Below are 12,059 nucleotides of genomic sequence, written 5' to 3'. Positions count from 1 at the left end.
CCCTAGAATGGTAAACATGTTTTTAGCCCTTTAATGGTAAACATCGCCTATGAGGGTATCTTTTTAAAATTCAAACAGAAGCAAAAGCGTATTTACAAAAATAAATAAAAAACTGTTATTTTTTTGTACCTGAAATATGTTACAGTCATATAAGTAGATCACACTTTTAAATGGGTAGTATACGGAGATCGTTTGTAAAAATATAAAAAGAAAATATTTCCGTTCGAGATATATTTGTGAGATTTTGTTTGCTTAAAGATTTTAGATCAACTTAAATTAAAAAAGGAATCAAAAGTCTATAAAAGGACTATGAAGTCTACGGCACAGGAAAAAAAATTATATTTAAAAATTAATAATAATAAAAATAATAATAGATTGGCGCTCACACATATGTTAGTGTTTGGCTGAGCTTCTCCTCCGATTTGTGTGTTGTCACACAAAGGGGAGGGACCCCTACAGTTTTACGCCGAATTCGAACGGCGATTGTATTTTTATGAGAAGCTGTTTTTCATGGCAGAAATACACTCGGAGGTTTGCCAATGCCTGCCGAGGGGCGACCTTTGTTAAGAAAAGCACATTTTTCTAACTGTTTTTACGATGTTGCTTTGACCATAGCTTGAACCCACGCTGTGGCCGCCTTTGAAAAAAAAAATAACTTTATTGGTAAACATTGCCTCAAAGGCGACGCACGTATGAACATTTCAGCAATACAATGGTGCTGAACAAAACACGAACTGCACACAAGCTTATACAACACTTAAACTTTATGTCAACAGCAGAAAAATTATTCGTACGTCAAAAGCGCATACCCGGGTAAGCAAATACATTTTGTATGGGAAACGGTATTCTGTTGTGACGAAAATGTGAATATTTAACACATTTATTTTAATATGACTAAGTTTTTATTGTTATTTTCTGAAGAAATGTGTTTATATAAAATATGTGAAGAAATATTTGAGAAATATGTTATTTTACTGTATAAATAATGAGTTTTTTAGAACACACTCTATGATCGTTGGTTTTGAATGTATGCATAGAGGATTGTTTGGATACAAAACTTATATGATTATTGGAACAGGGCTTTAACAGGTAGACGCAAATAATTCTTGTCATGTTTTCTGTTACATCAGGTAGTTCAAAACTTGAACCAACCTGAGCAATTTGTAGGCAAAAAAGTACTTCACTTGAATCCATGTAGTGCGAACTTGGAGAAGTGTTACGCAACGAAATAAAATTTGTAAAAGTAAAAATTTCTCACTCCACGAAAACTTTGTCCACTCGAGCCTGAGGAACAGCAAGGATACATTTGACAGAGGTTAGAAGATTTAGGAGAGGAAAATAGTGACGACGAGCCAGTTGACTCTGATATAGAAGAAATCCAGTTATCCGAATACGACCCGTAAGATCATGAAGAACTTGACGATATACCGGGAAAACTATATTGCCAAAGAAGGAACAATTTGAGTTGCTCCAACACCACAAACTGGCAGATTCCGAACCCACGACATACTCAGGTCTGCAAAAATATGGACCAGTACGTGCCGTAGAAAAATAAATTAGTTGTGGTCTTTTCAAGAATGCATTGGACAATCGAAGTTAAAGGTCTTAAGAAGAAACCACTATTGATATTAGATTACAACCAAAGCAAATATGGCGTTGATAACATAGATAGATGCCTTGCCGAATATTCAACCAAGCAGCCTTAGGAATTTTTTATAATATTATGGATGTGGCTGTAATTACTACGTACCTGAAGGCCTCTAAAATCCGAGGTAGGATGTGCCTTCATCAACTTAGTGAGCACCTGGCGAGACCTGAAATAGTAGAATAACGAATGAACGAATAACCATAATATTCTTTCTCTCTCTCTGGCCCAGGTGGCCGAATCCCACTCAGACTTGGGAATATAACGTAAAATACTTATGTTGAAGATATCATAAAATTTCAGGTCAATTTGATGTTTAGTTTCCAAGATATACCCGAGTATGTTGCTGTTGACATAAAGGTTAACTGAGATGGCACCAGTGTTGCCAGGTCATTGAAGTGAGAACTCGTCAGTTTGGCTCTCAAAAATTGTCATTTACATGTATGTATACATATAAAAATTTGAATGAATAGAACCGGGAAGCTCTTTAGTTTATTTTTCATTTTATTGGAGCTTCTGATTGCTATACGTAAAAACTAAAAAGTTTAACTTTTTTAAGAGCTTTTAAAATTCGCATTACGTATAACAAAAATATTTTTAATTGAAACAAAATCACATTTTCATCTTCATTTTTTTTCAAACTGCAATTTAACGATGTGCATTAAAACGATCTCTTGTTTTACAACAGCCGGTTGTTTCTTTCAACTAAAAGTCGCCCCAAGAAAACATACTATAGGGACCAAAATACTACACTAGCACCAATTGGTTAAACACTGACAGAGAACTTATGCCGAATTTCCACCAGGCATTGAAATGACAAAAAATGTATCCCATTTAAAAAATGCCATGTGGAAATGAACTTAATGACATTTTTTTTAATGTAATGACACGATTATTTTTTAATGCCCGACTTTGTCATCTGTAATTTAATGCCTAGTAGAAATCCAGCATTAGAGGATATTCTATAAGTTCTCTGTCTGAGGTAGCTTACAACAACGATTTTTTACATTTTTTTGTGTTGCACTCATAAAAATATATCACTGTCCAGCGACTTAAAGCTGATGGCGCCATCTAGCGTGAAATTTTTTACTACCCGCGCTTACAGCTATCAGCGTCCTCTGGCGAGTAAACGCATTCAGCACTACACTTTACACTAGCAGTTCAAAATGGAAAAGGTCTCAAGGCTACTTTTAGGCGTTGGTGCTATGCTAGCAGAGAATGTTAATGAAATCAGAAAATTTTTAGATTCGTTATAAAGTAGAAACGTTCTCTGGTGGGAATGCGCCAAAAATTGTAAAAGAAAGAAGGGAAAATGAAGGTAAACCAAATAACGGCCATAGCTGCCAAAACGAAAGAGTCGGAAGCGTGCGACTGTCTTTTTTATTAAAATAAAAGTGAAACAATGGTCAATAATAGTTATGCCAAAAGTACGTAAATGCATCTCGTTCGTGACAGCATTCCAGGTGAAGGAAGCAGGAATTATGTATGTAGGTACCAGGAATTCGCAAAGTGATGCTGAGAGAAGCTACAGATTGGACGAGATGGCCAACTACCACCACAGAATACCTAGGTCCGCAGAAACCAAATCGAAGCTCATGAGCACGGTTGCCACTTATTTATTTTTTTTTGTGTACCAAAGTTCAAAAAAATTTACCGAGTGTTTTGTGAACCAAATATTTTGTAATGCTAGAACATTAAATTCTCTTTAATATCGACCAAATACTTTTTGTTTTTTATTATTCAACTGGGTAGATTTTATTATTATGATTTGTGCTGGCCGCACAGAAGTTCACTCCAACCTTAGGCCATTTATAGAATTAAGCACCTTAGGTAGAAACGACAACGGTTCCCAGAAGTGTAAGATTCTTTGACTTATCATATATAAACAACAGCATAATGCTTTTGTTTCAGCCACAGAACCTGTAGTTCTGTCAGGTAGCCTGTCCTCAGATGCTCTCCACTAAAATTCAAAAGTAGGTCCGAGACTCCTCCGAGAGATTGCCTGTTTCCCTTAGTAGCTCTGCTGTGTATATATTTGATGGACTACAGAAAGGCAATTAAACACATGGGCTCCGTTGATACCCAATTTTTTCGAAAGCGTTAGCTCTTTCGTTGACTTTAAAACCCTAATGACCCGCTAACCACCAAATGGTGACCCTGTTATGCCTTCTTAACTGTTTCAGTAAAGTTTTGCAGTTATCCATAAGCGTAGATGTAGTTTGGAAAGAGCCCACGGCTTTTAATGCTGTAAGACACCGGGCTCAGTATTGCCATCCTCGAGCATGCATCCATCATATACCAGACTCTGCAAATATTCCTTTCAGAAATTATTACATTTTAGGGCTTGCTGTAGGATAATTTTGTCCGTGAGTTGGAAGGGTTCCTTAATGAATGATTTTAAATCATTAAGCTCCCTTGAAGGTCTCGTTTTCTTATGCTCACTAAGTTGCCGAAGCACAAAATGCTCCATTGTCAATTAGAATAGCTAGAGGTGGTAATATCTATGAAGATACCCAATGCCCAAAACGTCAGTTTGCGGGATATCACCCATGTTTCACCATAATGTATCCGACAGGCTTGTTGTTAATAATATAACTTCTAGTTGAGCCTTTATTCAGTGTTATCCCTGGAGACTTCGCCTCTTGCGATAACTCAATTTCCCGTGAAGTGAAGCCATTACCTCCCGCCTTAATATGACCCTCTTTTCAAGAAACCCCGCAAGAAGCAAATTTCTAAGTTCGGAAGAGAATTGATATATTCTAGAAAATTATTCTTCCGAAAATTTTAATTAAAAAAAAATTTATGCCACCAACGCAATAGTCTCTATAAAAGTTAAATAAAAAATCTATGCCAAGAAGGAATAACAGCAAAACTCAATTTTAAAAAATCTGTTGTAGAGATAAGCCAATTTTTGTTTGCTGATTTTTTATTTCAATTTTTAGAGGCTTTAACGTTGTGGGCATGAAATTTATGCCTTCTAAAATATATCAATCCTCTAACGAACTTAGAAATTTGCTTTTTGCGGGGTTTCTTTAAGTGAGTGTCAAAAGGACCCTTTCAGGCGAGAGCTAATGGCTTAAAATATTCTACGAAAATATTTCAAGTGAAATTTTACTGTATATGGTTTAGCCTTTAATTTTGCTCAGACATTTATTTTAACCATGTTTTCCCCTTTTTTGACTACTACTTAGACCAGGACATGAAAAATTTAGCAGGCCATAAAATAAAATCTGCAAATACATCGCATGTATGTATACTTTGAGAAAACATTAGCAAAGTCCGGACTGGTTTGAATTGTCCCAAAATTGTCGCACAGTGCTATCTGAGAAAAAATCATTGCTTTCTGTACTCCCTCTCAATCTTTAGCATTTCCGCTTGGAATATGCTACCAAAGTTAGTTACTCAAGCGAAGGATATCCAGCATTTCACAGAACTCCCCGCACTCACACCATGACCCATTTTGGATCTATCGGTCACATAAATGCCAGCATAATTCTCCTCGATAACGCTGTATCTACTCTAATTGCGGCAGAAGGGGACTTCATCTGAAAGATTTTCTTGAAATCTAGCGTAGGAGTTATAAAGTCTAATGGTTTTCTAAGTATAACAACTTAAAATTATGCCCATACTGCTTCGATTTCCAACAGCCTTACTTTTTGATTCAAATTTCAGAGTTCTCTGCTATTTCGCATTCATTCGGTGATCTTCGCTTATGCAGAGATTTTGAAGGTTCTTAGGCCTTTGTTGTAAATGCAGCAGGATCTAGTTCATATTGCTGGATTGAAGAACTTTTTGCTCTACTTGCTTAACAGGTTATTCACCAGTGTGTTGTACTTTTCTCCTTTGGAAGGATGCTTGAATATTAGCCAGGTTCTCCAATTTACGGATGAGCCTACTTTACCAAAGCAACAGATATATCACATAAAAATAATACTCGTAAATTTATTAAAAGTAATAATCTTATAAACTATTTAAAGAAATTCTATACTATACATACACACGTAGGTACATAGGCAAGTTATACACATAAGTCGAAGACTACCAACTTCTCAGCATTTTGGCTTTTCTTCCACTTTTTGCTCACATTCTGTCGCCTCACTTTCTGATGCCGAAACATCCTGCTCCATTATTGTCTCGAATTGAGTATTTACTAGCCACAAATCCGATATGCTTATCGTTAGATCATTCTCATAAAATCCCGAATTTGTATAGCCACTCGAACTGCCAACGGTACTAGTGGAGGCACGACGCAGTAGCTCCAACGAAGAGTTGCGACGATATGTGTTCGGCGTCGGCACCTTCGCTATACGCGGCTGTTCTGTATTCCGAAACGAGCGATCGAGAAAGCAAAGTAAGATACCAGTTGCCAATGCCAACGAAGTTAGAACAGTGATGGGAATTAAATTGTGTATTTGCATGGTGACGGATATAGATGGACCAAAGATGAGCCAAAAGCGGCTATGTATGAGCACAGAGAACATCAATAGAGCACGTTTTTCAGGCGACACAATTTCACCGGTGCACGTTGCAAGCACAGCAAATGTAACGGCATTCGCGAACTTCAGAAACATCCAAAAGAGCATTTCAATAGCAACGCGACGACTTGATTTCACTGAAATTGTAGAAAGGGAAAGATTGCGGGAGTGAGAGCGAAAGAGAGAGAGAATAAGTTAGCAGAATTATTTTTTTTTTTAGATTTTTACTTTACTTACATGAGCTCGGCACGAGCCAGATCAGGTAGGTGACAGTGCCTGCAACGATCATCAGCTGGCCGCACCAAAGCCAACGACGTCTGGTGTAGAGTATAAAGTAGAGTCCCAGGAAAATGCCGAGTATCTCAGAGAAGCCTAATAGAAGAAAATTCATAAATTTTGTACTCGGTACTCTGCTTCATTTTCAACTCACCCACGCATGCCGTATTCACGTGTATGTACTCCATGCCCAGTGATCTGATCATTAGTAGCATAACATTGTGCAAGATTATAGCGCCCACCCAAACACCGTGCATGCAATAGATATATTTGCGCTCGGTGCTCTTGTCCCAAATTGACCAATAACGTGGCGCATCCGCATCCATTTGTTGTAGCTGCTTGGCGTAGCTAGCTAATTTACTATCCAGATCTAATGGTATTGAGCGGTTATTGAAAGCGGCTGAATTCAATAGTTGTTTCAATGCTCGATCCAACTTATTGTGGCGTAGTAGCCAGCGCGGTGAATCAGCTATCCATCTATGTAAGCGAATAAAGTGTTTCAAATAAAATAATTTTATTAAAAAGTTTGTTAGATACAAATAGAATCCCTGACCGGGTAGTGGCGAAATTTCTTCTCAAGCTAAGAGCACGGGACACAATTCATGGGCACAATATATTGTCATCGCAGGTAGAAGGGGGAAATTGGTAAGAGATGGGGCGTACGTCCTAAGATCAGTTTCTAGCTCTATGAAACCCTCTTCCCTTAAAGGAATCAGTGGGACACCTAGGACTAGCTAATCCCTCTCTATCGAAGGTACGGCTAGCCCTGCCTAGATCGGCTTGTCGTCAAGCTTAACTAACGGGAGGCCCAAGAAGTGTACCAATTCGAGGCGCCTTAGTTGAGTAGAGTTTAGATTACCAGCGAAAAGGTGTTGCACGTCGTGAGGTGACTCCGCATGCTGGACACCCATTTGGCACATCTGCATTTATCCTACTTTGGTACGAATTTAACCTGAGCAGTACCCACAGCCAAGTTGGGCTAAGGGCAAGGGTTGGTAGCAGGCTTGGTGTTCACTGCAAATAACTTTTCCAACGACCTCCTGTCTACTGTAATCCATGCGTGTACAATTTTCCAATGCCTACGACCAACCCAATGCTCTACCAACCATACATGTAGACTTCCTGTTCATTGTAGTGTTTTCCTAGGCAGTGACAGTTGGAATTAAGGAAGCAGTCGATTGTTTGCTGGATGGCGGGACACCGGCAAGCAAGGTAAATATCTACTCTGACAGCCAAGTGGCAAACATAGCCTTGGGCTAGCTCGCATTCAAATTTAGTTGGGGAATATCTGACCTTTCTTTCGGTCGCTTGTGAGTTTCTTTGTCACATTTATATGGGTAACAGTCCACAGTTATAGTGAACTGCGTGGCACATGAGCTGGTCAGGAGAGGTACCGCGATTCGGTGGACTAAGTCTAGATAGCTCCACTAGAGCATATGGTGCTGCGTAGTCTTTCTGGCCGAGCGTGACCAAGTGGCGGACTGCAGATCTCGTTGGACCCACAAAGCCGCCATTCTCAATTCTTGTAAGATTATGGTCTGTATAAATAGCTGGGATGCAACAATTTCACAAACCTAAAGCAGTTCCCCGGAACCGACAACTGCTGGCTGTTGAACTTTGTTCTTGACTTCCGGCGCTTTTCGCTATAGCTTCTCAGACCTTCAGAAGAAATTTTGTTTCACAATACTCGGAAAACTTATTTAATATTACATATGTAAATACGTTCGAGTAAATACTTTTTACTTACTTGTGCATGAAAACTAAAATAACCACAGATGAAGATATGGCCACATAGAGGTAACTCCAACTATCGAAAAATATCGAAATACCAGGTAGAAGAATTAATCCAATACCCCAGAATAACTCAGACAATGTAGTGACAATAGTTTTAGCGCGTCCAGCAGTGATGTCCATTACTAAAAGTAAGACGAAGAAGAGCGTGAAAAATTCATATTAATATGTGAAATGAAAGCTGTCGAATATGGAGAAACTTACATATAACCTGACCGGCAGACATCATAACAGTACAAGCGATCGAAGTCAGGCAGCGGAAATAAATGTGAAGTTGAAAATTTGTGACGAGACCAGTTATGCAACCGCAAAATATTTGAAATAGCATGCCGACAAACATCAAATAATGTGGACTCACGCTGTGGTGCGAGGACGAAATAGACAAATGGAAAAGTTAAAACGGATCATTCAATTACGTGGAAATTAATTAACAGGCTTTTAAAGGTATTTACTTGAAACTTAATGCTGAATACTTTGAATCTACTATCAAGAAATTTAATATTTTGAGTACCAATTTGGTCCAATGTAAGGGTAGATTATTATTCTCATGCAAATGCATCCAAATTGGAGGTTTATTGAAATTATTATTGCACAAATTGGTGCATGAGAAGGGCATGTCGGGATTCATAAGGAAACCTAGCTTCCTACAGATGTAAGAAGATCTTCAAACTGGGAGTGAAACAAAAGCTTGTCCCACGTTTATCTCAATTCCAACGTATGGCGCGCAAGTATGGTGGCCGGCTCCGGTAAGAATCCATTACTTTGAATTTTTTTATATTGTTACTAAATATTAGTTGCGATCCCGTACGAATCCGGACTAGTCAGAATCAGTCAGATTTTACTGGAAATCGATCCCGTACTCGGTTCTCTGACTATTGAGAGTACAAAGAAGAGAGTAAAAAAGGTCCTCTCTCTGTCAGAAGTTACCAGTTTTAGTCCGAAGATTTTTTGCTGGCAAGTTCAGGTAAATGTGTCAAACGATCAGCTGTAGTGTGTGTTGGCAACCAAATTGTAAACAAAAGAAAAGTGCATTCTGCTAATGCATGTTGAAAAGTATTTAATTACTTGTTTAAGTGGATTGTAATCAATTTGAAAGTATTTTTGGTTATTTATATGTGTGAGCTAAGTGTATTTACGTATAAAATAACCAAAAATTTACAACCAAAATTTGGAGGTTATGTTGAAGTTGACAGAAGTTACCATTTTTTTTACTAGAAAGCGATCCCGTACTTTCCAATGTTACTCTCTCGCTCTGAGAGAATTTTTATTTTTTGACAGTTTTACTAGTTTTCGTCCGAGGAATACGGGATTGCACCTATTGTATTGACTACGCCAAGCAATACGTGCTCCCAAGCCAGATTTTTTTTATAGATTTTTTAAAATACGCCAACAAAACCTGCCTGAGGAACCTTTTTGAGCATCTAAGGCTTACGGCAACAGACCCAACTGGTGGACCCCCTGTGGTAATAATTCTTCCACTTATTATTTGGCATTACCACCATTTATCGGCCTGGTTAGGATAGGTTTCGATGATTGTTCCAGATAAGGGACTCATTTGGTCATTTAGCAGAGTGTCCCTTCCCTGCAGGGAGTGACGTTAGCGTATACCCAACTTTAGTCTGTTTACGCAAACACTAGTGCTAACTATTAACTGTATACTTTGTTCGAAAAACCTATCTGCTTTTTTGGGGCGATACCCGAAAAAAACAAATCAGCCCTGGATACTTTTGCATTACATGTCAACTAACTTGTAACTAACTAATTTTGGACATAAAATATCAATAAAAACAATAAACATTTTGTTATTATATTTTATTTATTTTTACTTTTTCACATTTCCATTTATTTAATTTATGTTCAACATTGCAAATTTATTTATTTGTTTACACATTCTGCAATAGGTGGTCCTACATTGGAATTCCGTCTGACATCGCCTATTTACTAATCGCTGTAGACAGGCCCATCTCCATTTGGACTTCCATTATGCTAGCATTACCCTTGTTTTAATTTGCTACCTATCGGAAACGAGTCTGAGGATTTTTACAAACACAAAGGGTCAAAAGCATAAGTACATTTTCACAGTGGTGGCCGACTAACCTAAACTGACAGCCTTTCCTTCACTATTCGTAACGCATTTAATGCCTCACAGCAGAGTCACACTTACATAACACCTCATACCAACTGTGCTCTGTTTCCTCTATTTCCGCGATTGCAAAAATTTACTATATTTAGATACCAAGTTGTAGTACAATGAATAATCTAATTATTACGCCCAACAAGTGTCAGTGAAATAGGGCAAAATGTAGAGAAATGTTAGTACGCATTTTTGCCTATTTGTGATTATCTGAAAATAGATTCGCAAAATTTCCGTTTTGCTGCAGAGTATTTCCAATTATCCCTATATACAATCGTTACGTTCACTAAACTTCATTCAATTAACACCTACGAGGACGCGAAAATTTCCGTACATTAGTTTTGCAAATAAATTTACTTAATTCCATTCATAGAACTTAACTGTTTGAGCGCGTGTTGTACAAGTAGAGCGCCCAAAAATGCGCCCAAGCCGTGAAAGGACTGCGTCATGGAGATCAGCAACTGGCGTGAACAAACCAAATCGAACTGAGACACCAGCGAAATATAATCGGAATTGTGCTCGAAGTGATCGCAAGGCAACACATTCACCGTCAGGCTCAGCGAACCGTTCGGCAATTGTACCACATTTGGCTCTTCGAAGGGATTTGAATAGTTGGCATGATTGGCAGCGAAATCGAGCTGTAAGCGCTCCTCATAAATATTACAGGCATCCATATAGAAGCGGCGATCGGTGCCACGTTCATCAGACACCGGCGAAGGCATGCGCACCCAGGCCGGCGCTGTAGCTCTGCCATGTGGACCAGCACCGCTGACATTCATCTGAGCTGGCGGACGACAAAAGTAGTCGCCCTTTCGAGGCGTGGGCGCGGTGTAAATAATACAAGCCATAAACCAAGCAGAAGGTATTTTGCAGAGGAAGATTAGTAGTATGGTGCGGAGCTGCCAGCGACCAAAGTTGCCGCATACCTGCTGGACGATGTCAGTTGGCGCGTATGCGGATGTGGGTGCGGCAGCCGACTTGCTGGTGGGCAAATCAAAGCTTACTGTGCCAGCGCGTTCCGCTTTTGCTTTTGTGGCGTATTTACTATCAGCCGCGGTAGCTGGGTTAGTTGTGTCGCCGATGGAAAAGGTCACTGGTTTGTTCGCGTTAACTTTTGCTGCTCTACTTTCCTGTGTACTCATTGTTTTCGCTGCGGTCGAGGTCATTCTAACGACTATCTAACTGCGTACCTATTCAAACTCGATTGCAATGAATTAACCGACTAGTGCGAGTAACTTCCGAGAGCTTATCCGCGAGACTGTGCTGATGCTTGGATTAACTACCAGCTGCTGACATAGAAAATACGTACAGGTCTCAATTTGATCGCAAGCGATTCTTTGTTGGTTCTGTGCTCTGTGTGACAATTGATTATGTCGATACTCAGTGTTTATCCTTGTAATTAGTAGTGTCGCCTTCCATACAAATTAGTGTGAATTGAATCAGCGATTGGGGGGAGCGTCTTAGTAAATGAGACGATCGACAAAAATCTTAATATTAGCATATTGCTGACGTTTTGATAATTTTTTGTTAATACGCATACCTACATACATACATACGTTTGATATAGATGATTATGATTTGTCATTGTCTTGTTATTTACACGGTGTCTCTAAATATGTATGTATGGTAAATATTTGAGAAATTTTATAAAAATATCTGAAAGTTACCCCAATCTCTACTTTGAGGCGAAATACCTAGGTGTAATTCTGGGCTCGAAACTAAATTGGAAAATATTTGG

The 12,059-nt window shown here is 38.8% G+C and overlaps 1 protein-coding gene across 1 annotated transcript; it reads right to left on the bottom strand.

The window, feature by feature from the left end:
* Positions 1-5,694: 5,694 nt before the first annotated feature.
* On the bottom strand, positions 5,695-11,487 carry LOC118736644 (solute carrier family 22 member 3). Its single transcript, XM_036466720.1, has 6 exons — positions 10,703-11,487; positions 8,392-8,546; positions 8,144-8,312; positions 6,551-6,873; positions 6,358-6,492; positions 5,695-6,257 (listed from the first exon to the last, which is right to left on the bottom strand). The coding sequence occupies exons 1-6, from the start codon at positions 11,485-11,487 to the stop codon at positions 5,695-5,697; spliced, it is 2,130 nt and encodes a 709-aa protein (XP_036322613.1).
* Between the last annotated feature and the right edge of the window lie 572 nt (positions 11,488-12,059).

The sequence above is a fragment of the Rhagoletis pomonella genome, unplaced genomic scaffold (assembly GCF_013731165.1).
Source record: "Rhagoletis pomonella isolate Grant_MI unplaced genomic scaffold, Rhpom_1.0 Rhpom_scaffold_00001, whole genome shotgun sequence".
NCBI lineage: Eukaryota > Metazoa > Arthropoda > Insecta > Diptera > Tephritidae > Rhagoletis > Rhagoletis pomonella.
This window is presented reverse-complemented; position numbering and strand designations above follow the sequence as displayed.